The following is a 27,730-nucleotide window of genomic DNA, read 5'->3' as shown; positions in this document are numbered from 1 at the left end:
GTGATATTGTGTACTTGATAAGCACTGTACACAGTTGGTACAAGACAAGATTTTTCCGAATATATAATTATCCAAAATATATATTTGTCCTAATTTCATTTTCTAAATCCTACCTTGGTTTTCTGGGTCACTGTTTGACCAGATGCTCATATTATATATTTAAAGTTGTCACACCTACTTTGCTTATTTATTTCGACATTTTCAAGAATACAATGGTAACTTTCTTTTTTGAACAATATACCTATTAACTAAGTAGAACTATGAACTAAGTATGATATATGCATATAATGTAGTTTTATTGCAAAAATGATTTCTGCCTACATTTTCTAGACTAAAAAGTGTTGAAGCTGAGAAAAATGGTTCATAGAAATTGCAAAATTTAGAGAAACTGCCACTGCTAAATAAGACCTTACTTCTGAATTTTAATGTTTTCTCCATGGGTAATATGTTTATAAGGGTGCTTTTCTACCAGGGATGTGCTATGTAGCTATGATATTATATAATATGAAGATGTAATAGCTAAGCTGTAAACCTATGTGACCGTTTCCACTGATAATAAGTTATGTAGCTGTGCGAGGAAGATGCGGAGCTCGAGTATGCAATGTATCGATAGTAGGGAAACTATCAATAGCTCGTATCTTTCCATATAAATATCATAGCTTTGCTGAGTCCGCTTCCATCAATACTAAGCTACGTGTACCAATAATTATAAATGGTGGAAAAAGAAACGCATCCACAGCAACGTAGCATAGCACATCTCTGGTGGAAAGCACTCTAAAAATTTGGTTTGTTTTGTAGTTATAAAACCTTCGACTTTCCCACTGCCGATGCCGTGACAAAAATATTGAATGCCATTAATTACATTCATGTTTCCTTCATCTCTCTAACACGAGGAAAAGTCAAGTTCCTGATTATTTGATTACAATCGCACATGCAACTGTCCAATCAGCGGCCATGTTGCATGCCCGCAGTTTAAGTAATTGCTTAATACAAAGCAGGAATTTCTAAGTTATAATAGTTTAATCAGTGTTTAACATCCCTCTTGGTGGGTTGGTTGGGCATTCTCTTTAAAGGCTTTTGTTGAGTGTGTAGATAGTTAAGAAGGGTAAATGTTTTTACTTCCAACTTGAACGGTAAGAACCAGTGACTAGTCAAGTGCTGATTTTAATCAACAAATTAATGGATCCAGGTGCTGATTTAAATGGGATATTTTAATTGATTTGAAAATCACGGTTTACTCATATACTTTAACGGAGAAAATCTCTACTAGTTTCGAGTCCCAGAGGGACTATTCATCATAAACAGCGTGCGCAGACGCGGCGACGTTGTGCAGCCTACTGTACTGTACTGAGTAAGTTTAGTTTGTCACACGAGAGTTATTATAAAAAATATATTTACATAATATGCACTAAATAGGTATCGATAAGTACTACTATCGCAACTTCGTCGATTAAAGGGCATGGTCTTGGTTTCATTCATAAAGTCTGTTAAATTGCAACCGTTCTTCATGACCAGTAAGTGCATTTTCTTTGAACTATTAATATGCTATTATTTCCTAGTACATACTCATGTATTTGTTTCCGGAGGAAGATATGACAGGTGGGATGGGGCAATGAATACATAAATAGGTAAATGGTAAGTACTTCATTGGTCTAGTCACACACATATAACATAGCAGGGTAAGAAGGTATGCACATAATAATATCTATTTAATAATGTTACATTTGCCAGTTACCTGTGTTAAAAGTCTCCCCAGTATGGACTGGGATTTTATCCTGTGTCGTGGCCCCCCCACGACACAGGAGAAAATCCCAGTCAGCCAATCCCGTTTAAAAACATACAAGTTCACACACACATGACACTCAGACCCGAAACAAAAATTTGTGGATCACACAAAGATTTTCTCCGTGTGGGAATCGAATTCCCACCGCGTCTGTTGTCCTTATCTTGAGATAGTTGGGGTTTGTAATTGATTACAAACTTCCAGTTGTTAATATTAAACTTCTGATAGTCGAAAATCCTAATAATATTGATAAAATCATGATCGTAAATGAAATCATAACCCCTTGAGCAACCCAAGTACCTAGCTTCACTGACGGACAGACTGACAGACTATTTATTTCTTTATTTGTTGACATTTCAAAAGTGCCTATTTGTGGTTCACTTGGAATAAATGATTTCATTTTAATTTTGCTAAACAGTTGTGCTTGCGACCCTCCGGCCCAACTTCGGATACAGTCAATACGCATAATTTTAAAATTAATGTTTGGATCTAATCATCAGGATTAAGAGGTAATTAGGTATTAATTGACTGTGGTAATTACTGACCCCGATACTATCTGCGCATGCACAGAATAAAGATTAGGCTACGCTTCTCTATTTGAGAAGGATTTAATCTTTTACAAGTTATTTATATCTAAATATGGCATATTAAGGGCAATATTTTTTTTTAATCAATGGTTTAGTTGAACTGAAGTTTCAATTAAAATAAATAAAAATCTCAATTGAATACTTACCGAATATGACTTAGACCGAAAATTCACTTTTAATCTAAAAGATCTTGTTCGAAAAACCTATAAATTAGATAAGCAATAAATTAAAAAAGAAATTGGTTAGTTATTAATAACATCGCTAGTTATCTGTGACGTTTCACGGACCTTTCTTTCTATCATCGGCCATTTTTTTGTTGTGTTTATATTTTGGTTTCATATTATGCTCGATATCCCAGGACTTGTGTAGACTTGATAATGTTTAGAATGGACATCATTTGTTTTTATAAGGTTTTTTTTTAAATAAAGTATTTTTAAGTAACGTTATTGATGAAAATACATATGACTTACTTTACTTTATTTTTCAAACTAATAAGATTAATAAATAACATAGGTTCATACATTTTTCACATTAAAATTTTTTGACCAGATTAGTTAGTAAATTATTTATTAAAAATTTGTACGTGACGAGTCAGACCGATTTGTCTTTCTGGATATCTAATTTAGCCGTGTTATAATTTAATTAAAATAATTTACGATGAGTAGGTACTAATTTCGCACATAAAGTTTTACAACATACACTTAAAGTCATAAATAACCAGTCAAAGATGCTCTGAAGTACAAAACAAGTTCATAACAATACCTAAATTAAACATGTGGGGCCTTTATGTCACCGGCACGTCTGTCAAACAGAAACTAAAACAAAAAAAGCAATAGAAATGCATCATACAGCACCACGGCGCCTATTCTACGCTCATTGTGACTTCTTCAAACATAACTGTTAATGTCTAGATATAAACGCGCGCGACCAGCTTCCGGGCACGTCATTCTCTATCGAGCACGGCGCAAGCGTAGCCGCACGCTTCCCGCGCTTTTTTGACATTACAATAAAAAAGTGTTTTTACTTTTTAATTAGTGCCTGTGTTGCAAGCCAGCATGTAAGTAGTTTCATTATTATTTTAAGTCGGACGTTGACATTTTTAGTGTAGAATGTAGGTCACAACGTTTTGTTATGCGCTGCTTAACGGGCCCTGTTTATAGTAAAGCCTTTATCAATTCGCAGTAAAAGGTTTATTTATACTTGCCATGGATTAATGGGTTTTAGGTTAGCGGGTTAAGACAAATTTTATGCGTGCCACTTATTTTATTAATTAAAACCGGCAAAAGTATTGCTAACCGGATTTACCGCTTGTTTTAATTAAAAATCAGTGTCATATTTTTCTCTTAAAAAATAATGCCATGCGAAAATAAAAGTGAGCTAAACAGCCTACTTATTGTTCTCTTTTTAAATTATACGGAGATGCGACATTAATGTAAAATGAAGAAACAAAATAAAACTAGAAACCAGCCGTGTAGGGACTAGTTTTTTTTTAAATTCTTTGTATATTTTTTTGGTAAATACGTGAACCTGACTTTTAGTATTATTTTTTAGTTAGCACCTCGTCCTCCTTGAAATGGTTTGCTTATAGCTTATTTAGGTAGATGACGGACTTAGGACGTTTCCTATGACCGTGAACAAACATTTTTGATTTATTTTTCATTTAACATAACAATAAGTGATTGTTCAGAAGGGCTTTGGGATATTTATAGTACATTTATGCGTGTATTTTATTCTTAGTTTGTTTTTAAATTAAAATTATAATGATTTGAATACTTGTATTATGTTAATTAAGTAGTTTTAATTAATGATAATCATGTTTATAATGTAATTGTTTTCCTTGAAGGGATAAACAGGCTATTTCACTATTTATTACATTAGTTTGTATTTATCACTTATTATTCCCATTACTTGTTACTCGTGAGTCTATTAATCACATGGTGATGATAATGAACACACTAATATGCATATCAGTGACGATACCTATATCTTATATCGTTCCATCACTGAATTTAACTTGGAGCTTAATCTACCTAATCTGCTCGTTTTCAGTAACCTCTCTTAAAGTTCAAGGTATCCCTAAGCTAGGTAACATTTAATAACATTTTGGTTTTCCTCAACCTATACAGAGAGACTTAAGAGTTAAGTTAGGGGTGAATTTTGGAGTTCCCTCACGCTATGTAACTTGGTGAAGAATCTAGGCATAATCTAACATTGTAATTTAGATAGACGGGTGTTTCTTCAAAAACCTTAATTTTTATTTAACAAATCATTATTCTCCCGCGTTGTTAAGCATCGTGGTAGCTTATTTATCATCCTTATTTTGATTGGATTAGTTGGGAGCAGTGTCACAGCTTAAGTTATTGAAACCAAATTTTCTGTTTCAATCGGCAGAATTTATTATATATTAAGTTTTAAGTGACGATAATGACGCTGTCAACTTTTTGTTATATTTTTGAAGTAGGTATCACTCAGACACTAAATCTGGGGGCACGGTAGTGCCCCCGCCAAGACGAGCCAAGCGAAGCGCAAGCGCAAGGGCACTACCTACCTTTTCTCGAAGCGCTTCGTCGTATTTTTGAACCTTCATAACTTGAGTTTGGGTTATACCAGATAAACAAAATTTTCAGGATATAATGTCAGTGGTAGACTTAATAAACCTCTAAAGTTTCAATTGCATAGCTCTTATACTTTATAGTGGAGTGCCTGGAGCATTCAAAACCGTAAAACCTCGGATTAGAGTTACAGTGAATGAATTAATATGATCGATGTGGGATATTGTTTTTTAAACTATAAATTGCAATGTTTACCCAAAATTTTTTTGTGCACTCCATTTTTTTATTGTTTAAACAAATTATTATAAAAAATTAATGTTTGACCATATATTTTCACTTTAAACAGTATTTTTTTTATTTATATGTTAAATCTTACCTGAGTAGACATATAGGAACATTTTTCAAAGATACCTGTGTATAAAAATAGCAGTATCTCGAACAGGTAGAAAAACGTGGAGGGGAGAGCGGAGCGACAGCTGCTATGTACAATGGAACTTCTTGGCCAGTTTAATTATAAATGAAACGCACTTTATTGTGTACATTGAAAAAAATACGGTAATTAATTATGACTAATGAAAAGAAAAAAAAAATTGTACAAAATCTGTTTATTTAAATATATTACATGGTTGTCTACATCAAATATTTTCTTCTACTTCATCTATCTGTATTATAGGTGAAGTATTGGAACAACTATTTCCGCTGCACTGTAAACATGATACACTGCAGTATAAACTACACTCGCGAGCAACCAAATCGACTCAACCTACATGTGCGCATTTGAAGATGTTTTCTTTAAAAAATACTGAATTGTTTTTAAAAACTGATATATCATTAGAAAGCTTACAACTTCAGCTTTATATTGGTACCATTATTATAAAAATTGTATCAGTACTTTTTAAAATATTTAACTTAATTCAGCGGACTAGAGTATTTGCTCACTACGACTCCAACAAGTTATAACACAAACTACCCCTATAAAACCTCCACATTAAGGTTAACTTTATCTGTGGCTTATCGAAAGTTGATCGTACACATCTCCGCAAAAACGCTTCATTTTATTTCCAAAAATATTGGATACGACACCAGAAGACGCCGCTCAAGTCGTTGCTCTACTGGAACAAGGACTAAGTCAGCGAAGAGTTGCTGCTCATCTGAGTTTGAGCCAATCTGCAGTATCAATAGTGTACAGAAGGTATCAAGATACTGGTGCCTTCAATCGAAGACCAAGAATAAGCCGCCACCGGTCCACCACGGAGAGTGACGACCGTTTTATTATTTCAACTTCACTACGAAATCGTCACTTAACCGGTGTCGATGTTCAACAGGAACTCAGAAGAGTTCGAAGAGTGGCTGTCAGCGAGTGGACAGTACGGAGATGGTTGAAGGAAGCCAACCTCACCCCTAAACGGCCTACCACAGGCCCGAAATTGACGACCCGCCATCGGCAAGCGCGCATTCAATTTGCCCGAGAACACCTGGCCAGTTCGCCCGGCGTTCCGTATGACTACCTTGCAGACACATTCTGCATTCGGCAGTTAATAAGACTGGCCTCCATTGTTCTATGCTCCAATCGAGGTGTTCTCGGGCAAATTGAATGCGCGCTTGCCGATGGCGGGTCGTCAATTTCGGGCCTGTGGTAGGCCGTTTAGGGGTGAGGTTGGCTTCCTTCAACCATCTCCGTACTGTCCACTCGCTGACAGCCACTCTTCGAACTCTTCTGAGTTCCTGTTGAACATCGACACCGGTTAAGTGACGATTTCGTAGTGAAGTTGAAATAATAAAACGGTCGTCACTCTCCGAGGTGGACCGGTGGCGGCTTATTCTTGGTCTTCGATTGAAGGCACTAGTATCTTGATACTACCTGTACCCTCTTGATACTGCAGATTGGCTCAAACTCAGATGAGCAGCAACTCTTCGCTGACTTAGTCCTTGTTCCAGTAGAGCAACGACTTGAGCGGCTTCTTCTGGTGTCGTATCCAAAATTTTTGGAAATAAAATGAAGCGTTTTTGCGGAGATGTGTACGATCAACTTTCGATAAGCCACAGATAAAGTTAACCTTAATGTGGAGGTTTTATAGGGGTAGTTTGTGTTATAACTTGTTGGAGTCGTAGTGAGCAAATACTCTAGTCCGCTGAATTAAGTTAAATATTTTAAAAGTACTGATACAATTTTTATAATAATGGTACCAATATAAAGCTGAAGTTGTAAGCTTTCTAATGATATATCGGTTTTTAAAAGCAATTCAGTATATTTTTAAGAAAACATCTTCGAATGCGCACATGTAGGTTGAGTCGATTTGGTTGCTCGCGAGTGTAGTTTATACTGCAGTGTATCATGTTTACAGTGCAGCGGAAATAGTTGTTCCAATACTTCACCTATAATACAGATAGATGAAGTAGAAGAAAATATTTGATGTAGACAACCATGTAATATATTTAAATAAACAGATTTTGTACAATTTTTTTTTCTTTTCATTAGTCATAATTAATTACCGTATTTTTTTCAATGTACACAATAAAGTGCGTTTCATTTATAATTAAACTGGCCAAGAAGTTCCATTGTACATAGCAGCTGTCGCTCCGCTCTCCCCTCCACGTTTTTCTACCTGTTCGAGATACTGCTATTTTTATACACAGGTATCTTTGAAAAATGTTCCTATATGTCTACTCAGGTAAGATTTAACATATAAATAAAAAAATACTGTTTAAAGTGAAAATATATGGTCAAACATTAATTTTTTATAATAATTTGTTTAAACAATAAAAAAATGGAGTGCACAAAAAAATTTTGGGTAAACATTGCAATTTATAGTTTAAAAAACCATATCCCACATCGATCATATTAATTCATTCACTGTAACTCTAATCCGAGGTAAAAACCCCCAGGCGCTCCACTATTAGATTTTATTGATATCTAAAATACCCCGAGTTCGTCACTCACTCACTCACTGATGATCAACAAAATTCTTAAGGTACTTCCTGAAGTCCTAGAAAACTGAAATTTGGTATGTAAGCTAGTATTAGTACCCAAACAACAAAAAAATCCTAAAACTTGGAACTTTTACCCCCAACCCCTTAAACTAGGGGTGAAAGTTTGTTCGAGACTTCCGCAACTTTTGACGCTAGAGGTCTGAATGCGGCCGCGGAGGGGTAAAAATCTGAAATAGGGAAACTTAATTCCCTATTTCCTGCTTGAGATCTGAAAATTATACACAAGTACATAGAACACAAACTTTTCATCAAATCAAAACATTATCCTACCCATAAGTACTTAGATATGAATAATATTACTACACTTCACTTCGGTAAGTGTTTATTAATCAACCTATACTTTTGAACATAAGCATCGTAAGTATAGTATGCGCCAACGCCCGCCGCCTGCCCCCTCGACCCCGCGCAGTAGCTAAAAATAATCGGCCCGTCAGCGAGCGCGGCACCCGAACGCGGGCAGACGCGCGAGGGCAGACGTCGTCGACGGTTGTCTCGTTGAATGAAAAATTTTCGGAATATTTCGGTGATTTAAAAGTTTGCTATCGCGGAGAAAAAAACCATTTGCCTAATATTTAATTGTTAGTAGTTTAGTAGGTAAAGGTTTAGATACTAGTGTTTTAATTTTCATTGATAAAAAGTATTAGGATTACGTTTGCAATTTTCTTATAAATTTAGTAGTTTAGTAGGTGAAGGTTTAGTTAGGTACTAGTGTTTTAATTTTCATTGATAAAAAGTATTAGCATTACGTTTGCAATTTTCTCACAAATTTAATTAAGAAATTCAAAGATTGAATAAGTAGGTATTTGCAATTAAGTAGTATAGGTTAGTAGGTATAATATGTTTATAGTTGTTTATGTAGGTACGACTTAGTGAGAATAATTTGATACGTAGGTCATTGTTTAATTTTCATTGTTAATAGGTTTAACTTAAGTAGTTTAGGATTACGTACGGTTTGAATATTGTATAGTAGGTAGAAAATTACGATGGGCTATAAAAAAAGGCATCTCAGATGCACAAGAAATATACCCCAAAAAAAGAAAGAAAAAATGAGCGACAAAAAAATACTTGTATTTGTCGCTCATTTTATCTTTCTATCATAAGCAACCTACAAAAAGAAATGAAATCCCACAAAAACATTTCATGTTAAATGTTGCCAAGACGAGACCATATAGCTCGCACTGGCAAAAAGTAATCAGATCCCGTGTAGAGCCAAGTTTCTAACCCTACATGCCCAGACCTAAATCGATAAGCCCTAATTTCACACTCAAGTTACGGGGAAATTCTACAGCCATAGCTCGTACTGCGTAGTTCGTAGCGCGTAGCAGAGTTTTTACGCTATAATCTCGTAGGCGTGCAAACCTTGGACGTAACTGGCGAGTCGGCCGCACGGACTTTTTGCTATTCGTCATATGGGCTTGAGCTTAAAAATCTATTCAATCTTCTAAACTCTTTCCGTGCGGCCAACTCGCCAGTTACGTCCAAGGTTTGCACGCCTACGAGATTATAGCGTAAAAACTCTGCTACGCGCTACGAACTACGCAGTACGAGCTATGGCTGTAGAATTTCCCCGTAACTTGAGTGTGAAATTAGGGCTTATCGATTTAGGTCTGGGCATGTAGGGTTAGAAACTTGGCTCTACACGGGATCTGATTACTTTTTGCCAGTGCGAGCTATATGGTCTCGTCTTGGCAACATTTAACATGAAATGTTTTTGTGGGATTGAAGAATTAATATAGTATGTATTTGTAAAGCACAAGGAGGTACAATAACATACATACATACACACATTATATAAATACATACATACATGCCAAGTGGAATACGTCATCTATTTTTATGTCGTCTACCTCATGTTGGTACTAAGACGTACAAGTTGACAAAAGTTCAAGGTCAAATGTCATCATAGTCAATAAATCAATGTCCCCTTTACTAACTTTTTAATAAATTAATGCGATCGTAACTCGTTTTGACGATTCAATTAATTTTGAACTTAATTTTGCGAGATGTAAAGTTGATATCTTGTTGCTGGGATTCAGTAACAGATGGTGTTTTGTTTCTGTTTTAAAAATTACTTGTTTTTACACTGACATGGTCAATAGGAATTTTATTAGAATTTAAAACGGGAAATATTGGAAACTCACAATAACTAATAAACATGGTAAATAAAAAAGATAATATTATCTTTTTATTTAATTCCATAAAAAAGATAATATTATCTTTTTTCCATTTCCATTATTCCATAAAAAACATAATATCATCTTTTTATGGAATAGGGTGACAAGCGAGCAATTGGATCACCTGATGTTAAGCAATCGGCGTCACTTATGGCCACCCGCAACACCAGAGGAGTTATAAGTGCATTTTTGGCTTTCTGTGGGTTGTTAGAGATGACCATCGAATTCAGGCTATAATGTAAACTGAGAGTAATGGATGCGAAATCCACATAACCTATAACCTGATCTCTCTTATTTTCAGATCATAAGAGTATCCAAAGACCTGCAAAATGCGTCCGCTGTTATTAGGTAAGTCCATTATCTAAGCTTTAACATATACATGCAAACTTACATGTTTCTTCCACATAAGTTTTTCTATTTTTATGTAATCGGAAAGCTGGTGAAAGTTCGTTGCAATCGTGTGCACATAATGTATTGGAAAGCTATCATGTTGCATATTAATTATTATTCAGAAACGTCGTGTCTTTTCTCTCAAAATGAGTTTTATACATGAACATGCATAATTACCTTATATTGGATCTATTATTTAATATTCTTTTCACATGCCGAAGTATTTAGGCTGTAGATATACATTAGACTTTACTTTTCTATGCATTTAATTCATTACCATCAACTTCAAGATTCCACTACTGGAGTTTAGAGCTCACTAATGTTCAGGTTTCCCAAATAACGATGCTACCTGGTCTCTGTCAAATATAATAGAATAGAATAGAAAGAGTAATCTATGGAATTTCTTGCTCGTTCCATAGGAATCTACACTTTGGAACGAGCAAATAGCTTCACTAGAGGACTGACCGACAGACAGACATTCTTTATTTAATATTGGCTTTGACGTTCAAAAGTGTTTTCCCGGTCTATTTGAAATAAATATTTTTGACTTTAACTTTGAATGTATAGTGTCTTATTCGGCTTTTACGATACCCACGATACGAGTTACGGTGGTGACAATCGTGTACTATAATACCCTTGTCAATAATACCTTATGATGTCTTTATATCGATATTAAATAATGCATCTCAATACACTTATTGCGCATTTACGATTACTTAACCTAAGCCAGTCGTTGTTATGTTAATAAGTTACCAAGTTATGTTAGGACATCATTATATTTGTGTGTAATCTGAGTCATGAGCTCATCACCTAGGTTATACGTTAGACTATGACTTCAGACTATGTTATAATTGCTAGATTTCCTAGAATGAGAATGCATTTCAAAGAAATAGATAATTCGATTTTGAGGATAAATCTATACTGTTCTGATTATGAATATAATTTTTATTTTTCTTGTATAGACCCTAAAGCAGGAGTAGGAACGGGGTGTTTTTTAGTCAGTAAGAGTTTGACACTGCCTCTCGAAGTCATTGGATGATTTTCTCCCCATAAAAAAAGGTTTTTTGCAGTAAGAGGAGAGATTTTTGTCAAATATCATTTCCATCATTATCATTCCCAGACTCATTTCAAAAGTCAAAGGTGCATTAACAATTTTGCCTTATCTAATAAATATTTGCAATACAACAATTGGAATATAAATAAAACAGGTTTTATAATCGTTTCGTGACAATAAGATTGCATTATGATAATATTTTAGATATATTAGCATACCTAAGTATGTACCTAGTGTGGCCAAGTCTTAGTGCTTGGTACACGACCTTCGAGTAATCACAGTGAGGTAGGTTTAGCATTCAGTAATTAAGTGTGCACTAGGTATTGAAAAACGTGACTTATCTATTAGAACTTAGAGTTTATTTGAGGTAATATCTGCACAAGGAGAACTCAACGTAAATCAATTTAGTCAGTTTTCTTGGTTTGCCAAAGTTCTATTATGTGATACTCGTTTTTCCCTAAATGAGAGAACTTGTATCTGTATGTAAAAATCTTATTTTTTCCTGATAGATACTCTGGTTACTTCTTTTAGGTGTAGGTAGATATTATTTGGAGTATACGGAAACCAACAATAGATATGTTTTATATATTCCTTTAGCTTTGATTCAATTCTGTATACGCTTCGAAATTCGAATACTATAGTTTATAAATGTCAAAAACCAAGAAAACACTAAAAGTAGGTCATTAAAAACTCATTGTTGTTAAAAATACGTTCGTACTTTTGTAGTGTTGAACTTTTAATCGTCTGGTATTCATTTTCAATATTTAACGATACGTATGTCGCATAAACATGGCACTGAGATGCGCAATAAATTACATAATTTATTTATTATTTACAAGCCGACGTGAGTTTCTCAGAACTTCATTTAAATTTCAATGCTGGACGTCCGTTTATTTAGAAAAAAACTGAAGACAAAGGAAGGCTTCGACATGCCATTTGTACGTGACTGCATCGTTATCTGCGAGTCCATCTAAAGCCAAAATAGTTGACAACCACACACGAGGCTGTTTTCTTGTGATTAGGAAGTTAATCGGTGGTTTAGTCCAGTTTTAGACAATGGTCATACTATTATCGTGATTGAAAACTTTAGTTCTATATGCGTGCAATGTGTTTATGATTTTTAAATAGGTAGTTGTCACCGTACTCAGTGTCGTGAGTAATTATGTAAATAATCATTAAATGACATAATGCAGGAGCGGGCTCCTTTATAATTGTTTTCAGAACAAAATCGTTACTAAAGAATAGTTAAGTTAAGTACTCATTGAGAGTCTTTGAGTACCGTATTGAAATTAAACTCAAAGTTATTAATGGTAGTTTCAAATTTGGAACGGTAATATTTTGCCTAATCTAAGGATCAAAAACGAGATCTCATTCTACGCTCTCGATATACGAGTTTCTATTCCAAATTCAAATGTTGCACCGATTCTTTCGTTCATTCATTCAGTTAAAGACAGAACTAGGCCTGTGTCGAATAGCGATTTCACGGAATATAAAGATGTCTGTGCGCACGCGTCGTTTTAGAAGCGTGATTTAATTACTTATTGGGAGTCATTTTGAGATATTATTGATAGCCTCAATGATATTTCTAGTATGGCTTTGGGAAACACACATGTATATAGGTATCTAACGTATGGGGGAATTTCGTGTTAGTAGTTTCTTTTTTCATATGCGATAAAGAACAATGAAGACTATGAGTGTGATACACTTGCGCTTAATTTCTTTGTTGGACCAACACACCTGGCTGCTATGATTGTTCTAACATCTGCCTGCCTTATCGTCGTATGGCAAGATTTTATGATGTGTAAACATGTTAGGATACCGTTTGAAATATTTCCTTCATTTCATAACAATAAATTACAAACAGCTGCATGTTCTAGAGAATGGTGGTAATGTCTACAGTCCTACCACCCATTATAACGGTCCATGTTGGCCTCACAAGTTGGACCAAAGGTTGGCCCTAAACATTGGACCTTATTACACAGCTGCATACTCTCATGAGTTGGATTGCAAGATAAAATATACTTCAATATTAGAGCTTTCAATACTACCGTTTTTAAAATCACATTTGCGTAAATATTGAGTTTATTGGGAGGCGGCAGAAACGCTAATAGTCCCCTGTTAAGTGAATCTCGTCTTCAAAAAACTAGTTTATTAATATTGATGTACAGAAACGCGATAAGATCTATATTTTCTTGAATTTTTATAGTAAAAAAGATGAAAATAAATGAGGAATTTAAGTGCATAGCGTGACCTTTTAAAACCTTTAGTTTACTGATCTCAATGCAAAAAAAAAACTATCAAACAAGACCAATAGGATTTTATTTCTTTGCGTAGGTTCAAACACTGGCACAAAAAGGTACACCAAATATTCAAAATCCTGCATTAGAATTTCTACTCAATAGCAAAGGGATAAGGTTGGAATTCCATAAAGGTTTCGTGACAGAATGGAGTAGCTTCTAGAGCTGGTGTCTGTACATTGTCTCGCAAAGCTTGGAATTTATATAGAATTGTGAGTGGCCAGTTACATGTACTTATATCTACAATTATACAAGTATGTACTTGGGCATTACAACAAACATTATTATTTTACTCTGTGCCTCGCTGTGATTACTTTCGAGAGAGGCATGCACTTAGAGAGCTGGGTACAGCTTGCGCAAAAATAGATTTTTCGTCTAGGAAATATTAACTGCTTAAATATAAGTATAATCAGATCATCTGTTCCTTTCTTGATTATTATGTTTTGTGCTACTTTATAATGGAGGAGGCAGCATCATTCTTAGCCAGATCCCCTCCAACTTTTGAATACTTAGTTCCATTTTGCATTAATTGGAATGCAAGAAAAAAATAATATGGTTGCTACAAATATACATAGCTACAAATATACAATGAGTTTTATGAGCTACAAATGGCAATACCTAAGAAAGGTTTACGCATGGAGTTTTTGATTGTTGAAATAAGAATCAAATCACATCTAAGTAACCATTTTTAAGGAAGTTCGTAGTTTCTTTAATATCTGTTTAAGCTATTCCATTCTTAAAAATATTAAATATAAACAAAATACGACCGTCGACATTTAACGGGAACATTATGTCACCGAGCACAGGTTTAATGACAGGAACGTAGCAGCCATTGACATTTAAAAACCGTTTAGAAAATGATAATCATATCAGTGCTAATGCGTGCTAAGTGTGAGTCACTCTGTCTATGTGTTTGCTGACGGTACGGAGCACAATGGGGTAGGGTCAGCAAAGTACGTTCACCGCTCTGTGCTTTACTTTACCTGACACTGGAGCAATCGCAAGCGCATGCCTTTCCCATGCTTTGTACCTTAGTCTTTACAAGTACCCACAAAGGAGGTAAACGCATGTCGTTTAAGAATTATTTTTAAATAACTATACTTTGTGTAGGCTTTGAATGTGTTGTGAATGCTTCTATTGTTCTGTTTTAATGTCTATGTGTTTACAGTGTACAAATAGAATGGACATTATCAACACTCCTAATAAGAATCTGGCAAAATTCTTGTCTATTAATTTCAATTAGGTGTTACGTTTTTGCTTAGGTAGTAGAATTAAAATGAATAAAATATATTTGTGAGTTAAGTACAATTACAAAGGTACTTACATACATTCTTTATGTTGATTTTTCGTATAATTAATTTTATCCCATGCGGAAAATTAATATAGAAATCAGATAGCATTAATTTTCGTGTATCTGAAGAATTATGTCAGTTTAAAACTGACTCAAACAACTTGGCAAAGTAAAAGCTACCCCTACTGGGGAAAACGACCGTAATGCTAGATTATGTTATCTTCGTTCACGCTATTAAATAGACGTATCAGTGCAGAGATATCATTATTACACCGTACATACCGTTGTATCGTTGCATTCGGATCTCAACCGTGTCGGGTGCGCCGGCGCATCGCTCCGTGCCGCTAATCTGCGCATAATCGCATGCGTTTGTCGGATGTAGTTACTGCGATTGTTCTGCTCTTACGGAAACGATTTTATTTACAATTACTAACAAGTGTATCTAACAAATTATATGATAGCAATCAAGGATGGTTTTGTAGTTCTTGTTGATAACAGATAAATATATCTATATCTGAACACACACATACACATAAAGATGAAATAATTAATGAAACCAATTGATTTTACATCAGTAAAATGACTACGATTTGGATAGTTAAGCGTAGAAAATTAGCTATTAAAATGAAGTTGGCACTAAAACGAGAATATTTTAGAATTGATTTTCTATTCTTAGCAAGGAAACAGACAAACAGCAAATCTGTTTGTAAGATGTAAAATACTAATGTAATGCGTGCATTGTGAATAAATTCCACGTTCGACAATAAAATGAAAACTTTCACGAACGAAGAAATCGCTTTCACAAAATCCAGTACAAGAGACATATGTATTGGAACATCACTTATTTATTTGAACGACTTCACCATAAAATTCAACTTTGAATTTTAACACTTCGTATTTAAAGTCGACTGTCACAGTTTCATGTCTCACTGTCATGCGGTTGAATATTTTATGGACAATAATTTTCTAGAAGGAAACATAAAAATGAACTTTCTTTGGATAATACAATATGTAGCAAATTTATTTATTGTTGTTGTTAGGTTTACTACAATAAATGTAAAATCATTTGTGTTTTTAATTTATTTCGGCGGTTTTTCTAAACTGATACGACCTTTAAACTTTCAAGAAAAGAGCGTATTCCTTTTAAAAGGCCTGCAACGCACCTGTGACTCCTCTGGTGTTGCGGGTACTATAACTTTCTCAACCAGTACTACACATTTAACAGAGACAACAGCAATCTCCGCTAAACTTATACCTTTTAAACTGAAATCTCCAACCTCCTGACAAGCGTGGAGATCATGGCAAATAACTCTCATTTAGAGGAGGGCTTCTTCACAAGTAGATTAGCATGAGCAGCGAATGACGATTACCACTTTCTTAAAGCACACGTGGTTTTAAAACTGGCTAAGAACCAGACGTCGTTTAAAGTCAATGTAAACCAGGGCTTAGAGTCTATAAATAAATAATGTCCTGCAACTAACAGTTGGACTTCCATGTAACATGCATCGATACCGCTATACTCGACCCACAATCTCGAGATGTCTCGAGAACCAGTCTCGAATCGATATCACTCGGAACAGTTACATCGAGGAGTAATCGAGTTATTATTAAGGACATTAATTTACTAGAAACTTGTAAAGGAGGTTAATGTGTTAGCTTAGGTATGCGCAGAAATAGTGGATTAGATGTTGAATTTTATTAATCTGTCGATTTTATTTTAATTGTCCGTTATCACACTTAAGATAATGATGTGAAAGTTTGTTTGTTTGGATTTTTGGATGTGTGTGCGTTAATCAGGCTAAAACTATTTAACGGATTTTGATGTGGTATGTATACAGACAGGGTATGAGCTGACTTGGGTGTTAGGATACTTTTTATCCCACGGAAATGCCAAGCCGTTGGCAGACGCTAGTATTTTCATATTATGGTAGATGAAAGAGGACTAGCAATTTTTTAGACATAGGTAGTGGTTGCTGATTTGTTGCTTCGATTTGTTAGGGATATAATATTTTATTGCAGTAACTTGATGTCTCATAAAAGTAGATAGTTGTTAATTCAACACTTGAACATGATTTACGAGAGCATATTCCTATGCAGCAATATTATGTTTTATGCTTATGCTCATTATTAGTGCTAATAGCATATTACATAGACCAAGGTACTAAAATAATTTTAATATCCTCTCTAGGACTAATAGTTCATAATCATTATCATTAGTATATTCATGAATGAAGAGTATTACATATAACTCGTTCTAATTGACTGTTTTTATTTTCCAGTTTTGTTCGTGGTGGGACTGAGTAGTGCGAGATGGCTTCGCAATGGTCGCTCCAACCAGCCCAAGGACACCAGCTTCGTAGGAGAGGCCAGCAGTGAACTGTCCACAGCTATCTTCCAGGTGATTACAAACATATATTTTTGCATCCTAAGTTGAATTAGAGAATAAGTTGAGTTACCAAGTGCAATTATCTAGATAAAAAATGTAGGTCTTTAGGATTTGAGAATATGTTGAATAGTTCTGTTTTCCTTTGTTATGATTGTGAGAAATAAGAAGAGAAAAAACAATGAAATGATTTACCGAGTCCTTATTTTGGACAAATATGAAATCACTGTTTCGAAAATAATGGTGCTGGTAATATTATTTTAAACCAGCTTTGCCTAGGGGAAAGTAAGAAACATCCTGACAGACCTTTCGCATTTAAACATCAGTAAGACAAATAGAAATAAAAATATACTGGAATGCGAACCTCAGAACCCTTTACATGCATGACTATTGCCTGAAGCCAGAACTCATGTCTGTAATAGAGCAGGCAACGATGCTGAGTCCACACGGTACACTGCACAATTTCCAGCCAATAGCGATACTAATTGTTTCGCTGTAGGCCTAATTGATGTCGAGTATGTGCGCATATGTAGTTACCGAGGAATGTGGAGATCGACAGCCGCGGATGTTTTCATAAATGCTAGCATTAAGGCTATAATAAACTTGCAACATGGACAACATAGTTATATAGACCAGCTATCATGTATGTCTGCTGTTAGTAAACATTCAATGAATATCTATGAAATTCCTTAATACAGTTTTTGGCATTTTCTCTTCTAAAAATACGTATAATAGTATTACGTGCTGAAAAAAAAGTATATTTTCTAAATACTAATCAGTTATTTTCTCTATTTTCAGGGTTACATCGATGATGACAAAAACATTGCATTTTCTCCTCTCGGTTATTCGGCCATCTTGGCCATCCTTGCTGAAGGTGCCCGTGGAGAAACCAGGGAACAGTTAGTATCAGCTCTACACCTGCCTCAAGACCCTCAACTCATCAGGAAGACATACCGTTACATCATGGAAAGGCTGAAGAATAACCATGAGTACAAATACAACCAGCCAGAGTTGAAGAACTATTTCTACATCTACAAGAACTACACTATCAATGACGACTACAAGAAGATTCTAGAAGACTATTATCTAACTGACGTACGATCTGTAGAGCGCTACAATCCTGAACAGCAGATTCAAGATGATGATGATGAAGATAAGAGTGAAGTCACCATCGAAATCACTGACAAGAAAGACGAGGAGAAGAAAAACGAGGAGATCCCTGAAATGATGCCTCCTAAAGAAACTGATGAGAAACTTATCTCCTTTGCCGTCGATGATATTCCTGAGAAAGTAGACATTTCCCATATGGACTACAAACCAGCGAAGAACATTAAGGAAAAGATAAAGTTGGTTAAGACTTTCCCTAAGAAGACTGAGTCTGAAGATGAGGAAGAAACTATGGTAGCTGTTGAAGCAAGGAACCATGCTAGGAGCCTTAAAGCTGTGCATGCTCTTCGTGATGTTACCTCCAGCCTCTCTGTGAACAGCGTTGGAAAGAAATCAAGTAAGATAATCTTACCTCATGTTTGTAAATCACTTCACGTAGTAAACAGACCAGAAGTGTGCTTTAATAGATTCAAAAATATTGTTCTTGCTAATTTAATTACATTGGTTCATACTTATGATTCTATTTTCCTATTTCAGCCTCCATCTCAGACTCTCTAATGATCATCTTCAACGGCATGTACTTCCGTGGCTCATGGGAGACGCCATTCGACACTGTTGAGCCTGGCGTGTTCTACAAATCCAACACTGAGAAGAAGCAGGTTTCTATGATGAAGATCAAGGGAATGTTCAAGACTGGTGCCATTCCTGAACTCGATGCCGAGGCCATCAAGCTGCCTTATGCTGTAAGTACACGTAATAAGAATTGTTGCACAAGGAGAAAAATTTTAATATCAAAATTATGATGTGACAAAGAAAAATTTGGTTTGATATCAAGATTTAGCATAACATTACTGGATTTCTTACTTTATAAGTTTCTAAAGTATGAATTAATCTATATTTATGTATTTAGGGTGGTCGCTACGCCTTGCTGCTGGTGGTACCTCGCACCCGCGACGGTCTGACCAGGTTGACTGCTGACTTGCCCGTGACACCTCTCTCTGACATCCAAGACAGTCTGAGGGAAGAAGAGCTCCAAGTGTCTATGCCTGCGTTCTCAGTGGAGACTACTACTAAGCCTGTCGCTGCATTGGCTAAAGTGAGTGATTCAATCTATTGTAATTATATTGAAATTGTTAGTGGGTGTTTCATTGGAGATTTTTTTAACAATACTTATTAGAATATTTACAATTGATGATAAAGAAAGATAAAATGATGGATGTAACAAATGGGAATGCAATGGGAACCCTCTTTTATGTATTCCTTCTTTTATTGATCATAACAATAATGTCTTTCTTTTATGTATTATTTTTTAGTTATTTATTAAAACTTTGTTTTGTTTTCCTTAGTTCGGTGTCAGCAGTATCTTCAGCCGAGAGGCAGACCTGACTGGTGTGTCTTCAGATGAGGGTCTGTTTGTACAAGAGCTGGTGCAGCACGTTGCTGTCCGTGTTGACGAAACTGACAGCTCTGCTTCAGAATTAGCAGGTAATTACATATTTAACTTTGTTACTATCGAAGCTTTCCTAGTAGTAGCAAAAAAATTAATTAGTTATAATATGGAGCATGTCCGTTATGCGAAAAGGAATGCATAGTAAAAGAAAAAACCATTAATTCTCTCTTAATAAACTTCACTGCTGAGTGAAGTACGAATCCACAGTGTGTAGTAATAAAGTTTTCTTTTGTTTACAGCCGCCAACACAGTAATGGAACTATCAAAGAACTTGCCCCTATCTCCACCCAAGTCGTACCGTCGCTTCAACGTGGAACATCCCTTCATCTTCTACATCTTGGACACCCTGGACAACTTAGTCGTCGTCGCCGGCAAAGTCATGGAACCCGAGAAACCTTTTGACAACTAATTTAAAAACTTAGTTTGGAATTTTTGAATCCTCATCACCATCGTTTGGTGTTTCTTTTTCATACTCCGTCCTGAGGACCTAACAACTGCCTTCGACATTCTCGAGAGAGATTCCCACCCGTTTCGCTTGTATTTATTTGTTTCAATATGACGTACTTTATACCTTGCTGTGAGATTGTACAAGTTTCTAAATAAACAACCAGATGCATTTGATTATGAAAAAGTACACAGCGTAGTTTGTAAGTTAGATGTAAGTTATTATTTATTATATTTTGTAATGTTGTGATATGGTTAAGATTAAATTATTTATTTGAATTGGCAATTTTTGTTTCGTTGATTCCTTTAATTTCTAAAGGTTTACCACCTTCACCAGATTAAAATAGAACTTAATCAAAACGCTCGAGGGTAATTTAAGATGATACTATGACAAGTAAAATTATTCTCTCATACTGACAGTCACGCTGGTCGTGGCCGCATGTATTTATTGTATTTTCATTATTGTGCCGGTTACAATTTAAAAAACATGGCGACCTCAAGGCACGACGTCGACAAAGAAAATACACATAAAACCAGAATACCGTTGCCAAAGGATCCGTTACCAGCCATACCGAGTCATTTATTAGAAGATAGTAATATTAAAAAGAATCTGGAACTTCCAAAACGATGTCCTTTGAGGACTTTACTTGCTCAAAATATTCCCAAGCCTGGTCCTAGTAAAGTGGTGCCACTAAAACCTCGTGTACCTCTGCAGGTTGATACTAAATATGTTACATTAAGGCAGAGAAGTGAAGATTTAGATTGGCATTATACAGTGTTTAAGGATCGAAGTGAAGATAAAGACGCAAGTGTTATATCTATAAGCGATGATGAAATACATTTGGATGATAAGAATAGCCGAAAATATTTCGCACAGAATAAAAAGAAAAATACTTTGGGAGTGAACGCTGTAACGCCAAATCTGCAGGAATGCTTGGAATCAAATCGTATTAAGAATATAAAAAGGAGTTTGAAAAGACCTCATAGTCGAGAGTTGCAGGGTTTGTCACCACCAGCTCCTGTCAAACAAGGAAAGGATGATGAAAAAGTGAAAAAGCGTTTACAGTTCAATGAAACTTTACAAGAAAGACTCGGTACTCCGGATTTCTGTAAGTAATTCATCGATGCAATCGAATATATGAGTAATAAACTTTTCGTAACTTGAGCTAGGTTTTGTACAATATAATTTACTAAATAAGTGGCAACCTTTCATTGCTCTTTTGTTACTTTTAAGTTTATGTAGGTATTGATTAGTTCTTGTACTTATTGAACTTATACTCGTAGGTACCAGAGATAATTTAAATTCACAGTAATGTCACATAAATTGTTTTACATCGCACATGTCGATCAGCGCAAATACAACGTTAGAATATAAAGTAAATGTAAACAAACCATAACATAATTTATGAGACATTTCGAGTAATCGATTAGAATTAACCATTTCTAAATGCAAGGCATTTGAATAAGTCATTAGACTTAGTTGTTTACTTTCTTCAAAGTAGGAGGTGTGTGTAAATTAATTTGATGTTGATCTTTCTGCAAAAATTGACATCATCGATTCAATACTAGTGGAAATCCATAAAAAAAAAGTGGTCTGGATACGTATTGTAGGTGGCTAATGTTATTGTTTTAGGGAAGAGGTCGTACATGCGATGCCTGAACAGAGATTACTCCGCGGACATGTTCGAGTATCTTCTGGCTGTGGAGCGGAAGCCTCTTGATGTGCCTCGCACTGCCAGTGTCCCAAGGGCCTGTGTTATCAACTGGCTTATGAAAATTAATGTAAGTACTTTTTATTTTTAATAACTTTAACCTCTTATCTGCCGGTATATGAGGCACAATAGAAAACACATTGTGTCTTGCGTAAATCTGCGTTTTGGCATTACACGGGTCAATGTACAATTAAACTACATATACATATATTAACATTATAAATACTAGCTGATTCTTGCCAGCGGCTTGCATGCATGCGGCAATGAAGCCAGCGGCTTCATTTAGTTTTAGTACTATTAATGGTGTGGCTAGTCTGTAGGATAGTAGTATAGTATCCAGGCACTTACCTATTGTTAATAAACATAAGTACTTAAACGTTTTTGACAGTATAGCTACTGTCAAAAACGTTTAACGTGTCTATCATCTGTACTGGAAATCATAATATAATAATATTATGACTATATTTAACTGCTTTTTCGTCACTGTGGTGAATAGTGATCCACTACTGCACCTGGTTATAATAGTTGAGCATCATGTTCCAAAGCTACAACTTAAAGCAACGAGTATTTTACTTCAATACTCCATTGAGGTAAATTTTCATTTTTAGTGCTGATACTTTTCGTGGATTAATAATTTTGTTTGCTTTATAATCTCTTAATACAATAATAATATTTTCTTAAAAATTAAAAAAGATCGTGTTTTTTTTTAATGTTGCCCCACACTATATTTTTCTTCCTTGTTTATTTATTTTAGGTACATATTTATAGAATTGTATGTTTTTAGTTATTTATTTTGTATCATAAATGTTATTCCCGACTTCCCGAGTGTTGTTCTCCGGTTTTGTAACACTGGTTTCAAGTATAATCATAATAAATTATTATAAATTTCCTGGAAGAATATGACAGACCATTGTCTATTAAGGATTAAACAATGTATTTCAAGTAATAAAACAATGGCTTAAGATAACAATTATTCATATACAATCAACAAAGGAATAGACTATAAACCACTTTATAACCACTTAATAATATTAACAACATGTCATTTTGAGGAAAATCATTGCAGAAACTTAGGTATTTCTAAATCGTCAAGCTAGCTTTTGAAGGCACAAAGTGAATCTTTAAAATATAGGTACTCCTTTTACTTAGACAATAGCATTTCGCAGGTTTTAGCCTTAGAAATATTTTTAAGATTAGTCAACCTTATTCAAGAATTCGAAGGACCGAAGTGAACTTGATCGCGGTCCACCATGTCATTGGTTGTGAGAATAATCTCGATCAATGGCAAGCGATGAAGCGAACGAGCTAACTTCGAAAGTTCAAATTTGACAGATACAGAATATCCTAGGAGGCCTCTCAACTGAAGAAAAGACAGCCTTTGAGATACCCAATAACCAATACACACCAAGAAAAGCAGATAACCTTTTAGATCCTCCAAAATAAACACCATATTTTAATACTCTTCTAAGACTAATTAAATACTTTGAATGACTAATTCTGTAAAACCAACAACGGTCACTTTGTAGAAGATATGTCCCTAAAGAATGTTTCCATTTATATAGGGTACATTTGGCAACCCAGCCGTTGTCCAAACAGCGTGCTGGTATTTGGACTCGATCCTGGGAACTGGTCACGTCCAGGTGGAAAAGCTGCAACTGGTTGCCGCCGCCTGTTACTGGATAGCTCAGAAACTGAACGGGCCTGTGATGCCGGCGATGAGGCTCGTCAGGTACTCCAGTTCAGCCTTCACTTGTGAGAAGCTGTTAGCTGCTGAGAAAGCTGTGCTGATTAGATTGGTAAGTCTTCATCACATCAACACTTCAACAGACCGAGACAGTCTGCTGGACAATGCTCCTAATGTACCCCTGTTTAAAAGGTTCACGTTTATCAGACAGCACTGCAGCCTTCGTCTTCTAATGTTAAAGTAAATATTACGTCTTGTATTACAATAAGCATTAAGGGACCAGTTTCGTGTGCAAGAGAATCAAATGGCTTTTGAGTCCTCTAAATGTTGTTTTGGTAAAAATGCATTGATGAAGTCGGTAAAGGTCACCTTTTCTGACGAATGAAAATGAATCTGCTCAGTCATTACGCAGTCCATGTACCGTTATAACAAGAAGATAATCAGGAAAACAAAATACGTTAAATGAGTTCATAAACTAAATCATTCATCTTGTATTTCAATGCTTAATTTAGTTTTCTTAATATTTATCCTTAATCCTAAAAGTACCCTTAACCGACCGACTGACGCATGCAAGAAAAGACTGATGACTGTTGATGAAGCGAAAGAGGTATGTAAAATGCGTAGCAATTGGCGGTGTCCGCCTACCCCCATGTGAGACAGGCATGAAGTTATGTGTGTATGTTATCCTTAATCCCTAATGATTTGACTTGACCCTTCGGAGAAACCATTAATTTTATCTTAACGTGTAAAAAAATAATTGGTTCTCATGCCGTAGTTGATAAAGATTATGTAAAAAATAAAAGTAAGTTAACGAGTAGAATGTTCTGTTCTGCTATTAGAGAAATTGGACAGCTTAAATAAAATAAATCTTTATTCCAGAAATTCCCACCGCAGCCAGTGGTGGCCCAAGAATTCATAAATTACCTAGCATGGTGGTGTGCTGGTGACGGCGCTGGTGAGGTAGAAGTGGCAGCCACCTTCTTGGCCATGTGTGGTATGATGGTGGACCGATTCCTGTGTGATGAGTACCCGTCAGTCATAGCAGTGGCTGCTGTCAGAAATGCTGTGCTACTGCTGAGGAGGAAGGAGCTGTTAGCACGACTACACGAGAGCAATATGTACGTAGACTTTTTGTAGATGCTGTTTTGTTGTGTTACGGAGATACTTTTATGCGCCTGTGGAGATTTTATAGACTGACATTGAGCTGAAGCTGATATTACATAAAAACTTACATTATCAGTGTTTGTTGTCATATTTTGAGCTCAGAGAATAAGGTAGATAACTAATTATTGTAATGTACGGCATGTATTTTTATTTTCTCACGGGAACAAATATTTTCGACGATATATTGATTTGACATATCGCGTGACGTCACTTCTACATACGTTTTATACTAGGAAATTACTTAACTGACTCCCACTCCTAAACTTTGATTCGTTTTATCTGAGTATTGTTTCTTATACGACAAAATATAAAAATATGTGTCTAATATTTTTTTCATTACCTAACTAAGATAGATTTTTAGTTTTTATACCCAGTGAAAATGCCTATTGGAAAGTCTTACGAATTTGTATAATCTCATTGAAGTGTTTATAATGAAAAGCAAAATTTAGAACGTAGTATTAAGTATTCAATGACCTACACTACTGACTTTATTACAATAGCCTTAATAACTGTCCTTCACCTTAAGGATATAAAAAATAACACAGAATTGACATGTAGCTGTATTAAAATGTCTTCGTGGAACAGGTTTCTTTGAAATTATTTAAAAAATCTTGATTTTTGGGTAAATTTTAATCGTCGATAACCAGTTTCCGTTGATAAATAGTTGTTTTTTATTTATTTGATCTTAAGTAGGTACTATTGAAGACTAATATTAATTCATTACAAAGGCAGACGGGTAAACTGGAGAAACGCGTTTGCTATAAGCTATACTAACATGTCATTCTAGTATTTAGGGTTGCCGACTTTTAGAACAAGTATTAATTAACAAACTCAGCCATGAATGAATAGGAGAAATAATATAATTATATATCATAAATAAAAAGTGATTAATCATGCGAATGTTTAGGTCTTTTATTCATTGATAAACTTGATCACCTAGCAGTAGTGCCTTATTGGTGCTTTTCTTACATGAATTAACCACCAAAAAAACTATTAAAATACAATTTATATTTTCAGATACAAAATTGCAGAGAAAAAGACAACAAGTTTAACGTACACTTGTGCTCTTTTACGTCGAGCGGTTCGTACCGTGGGTGCTACAATGTACGAGTATAAAACACCTCTGGAACATTATGGCATGCCCCCAGACCACATAGCACAGAAGATCATCAGAGCATCCAACGACTTAGCTGTTATGGAACTAAGAGTTTCTGGATCGAAGTTGAAATAAAAATTGATGAAGATATAGGATTCCATAAATGTGAACTAAACAATAATCTACAAATAACACCAGAACTAGAACTTATAGACTAAGAAGATAAGACTGAACAAACTGAAGTTACGACATTGAATAATGTTTTAACAGAACATTTATTAGATGACATTAGGAATTGCTTCAAACGAGTCATTGCTCTTTGACAGACAAATGGTATCATTAACGAAACAGATCACGACTTTAGAGTAGACTTTTTAAACGGACTGATTTAAATGACCATTAATTTAGAAGTAGAGGTAAGTAAGGAATATATTATACATGACTTTGACTGTATTTTAGAAGTGACTCGACTAGAAAATAGGTAAACATGAGACTGACTTCCATGATATTGATTGAATTATGTTATACATGTAACGAAACGAAATGAAAAACTTTTTAGAGGTTCATTTTGCGGTTAATTTATGTAATTTGTTTTTAAAACATGTAAGTAATATTTTGATTAAAAAGAGTCACTGATCACAACACAATAATTCAATTTTATCAATAACGAATTTTGTGTCGACCACACAAAATTCATTATTCTTCTTTACAATTTTTGTTCTTTTGTCAATGTTTACGTCAGGTTTGTCCTTGTTTATGGGTAGTTTAAAATTTCCAGTTATTACTTTTGTCTGGATATCAAGCTAGGTATTTGATTCATTTTCATCCGTATCTCCTTCATGTACGTACTATATGGGATGTATGTGTATAATTGCTTATTTAAAATTGTTTTCATCATTCACAAATCCAGTATCATTATTTCCAGTTATTTTATTTACTTTTATTCCAAAATTATCATTTGTTACTTGCTCTCAAGGTGCAAATTTGACATCAATTTCATGACTATGAATCCTGACGAAAATAGATTAATTACAGTATTTAAACTGGCGTAAAACATATTAAATACATTTGTAAACACTTTGGACATTGTGAGTAATATCAGTGATTTGTTAACTGCCACCTATGCTCGGTAAACGACCTTTTATAATAAAACTAATTTATTTCAAATTTTGTTTTATTTTAAGCCTGTTCTTACTGTATGAACACTAATGAAATCTGTGCTCTAGGTTCAAAATTATTTTCTGATAATTAGGATAAAATTATTACCTGTGATTGCACAGGTATGAAATATGAGAACTAGATAGGTCAAAAATATGAGAAAGAAGAAATGTTTTAGTAGAAAAAAAATAAGATACTGCCTCAGAAAGTGATATAGTTTTTAATATTTTTCCTGATATAGGCCACAAAACTGCAGCAAATAATAGTATCAGAGTACTTTGCTAAAGGGTCAACGAACGAATGGTATCAAAAGGTATAAACATGGCTGGTCTACCTACCTACGTCAATAAAAATATCACTGGAGATAATCAAACTCGCGTTGTTTTTGCTGTACCAAGCCCTGATGTGCTCGG

At 34.9% G+C, this 27,730-nt stretch overlaps 2 protein-coding genes across 2 annotated transcripts; both read left to right on the top strand.

Moving 5' to 3' along the window:
- Positions 1–3,266: 3,266 nt before the first annotated feature.
- LOC118277885 (serine protease inhibitor A3K) lies at positions 3,267–20,789 on the top strand. Its single transcript, XM_050700348.1, has 8 exons — positions 3,267–3,427; positions 10,389–10,435; positions 17,399–17,517; positions 18,301–19,006; positions 19,147–19,352; positions 19,520–19,705; positions 19,956–20,094; positions 20,299–20,789. Exons 2-8 carry the CDS (start codon positions 10,417–10,419, stop codon positions 20,466–20,468), a joined length of 1,545 nt encoding a protein of 514 aa, XP_050556305.1. The 5' UTR covers positions 3,267–3,427; positions 10,389–10,416; the 3' UTR covers positions 20,469–20,789.
- A 117-nt stretch (positions 20,790–20,906) lies between these two features.
- LOC118277886 (uncharacterized) lies at positions 20,907–27,317 on the top strand. Its single transcript, XM_035596885.2, has 5 exons — positions 20,907–21,612; positions 22,137–22,285; positions 23,778–24,011; positions 24,779–25,017; positions 26,081–27,317. The coding sequence occupies exons 1-5, from the start codon at positions 20,943–20,945 to the stop codon at positions 26,292–26,294; spliced, it is 1,506 nt and encodes a 501-aa protein (XP_035452778.2). The 5' UTR covers positions 20,907–20,942; the 3' UTR covers positions 26,295–27,317.
- Positions 27,318–27,730: the final 413 nt, after the last annotated feature.

This window comes from Spodoptera frugiperda, chromosome 18, assembly GCF_023101765.2.
Source record: "Spodoptera frugiperda isolate SF20-4 chromosome 18, AGI-APGP_CSIRO_Sfru_2.0, whole genome shotgun sequence".
Taxonomy (NCBI): domain Eukaryota; kingdom Metazoa; phylum Arthropoda; class Insecta; order Lepidoptera; family Noctuidae; genus Spodoptera; species Spodoptera frugiperda.
The sequence above is the reverse complement of the archived record's forward strand: the minus strand, read 5'-3'. Positions and strand labels throughout refer to the sequence as shown.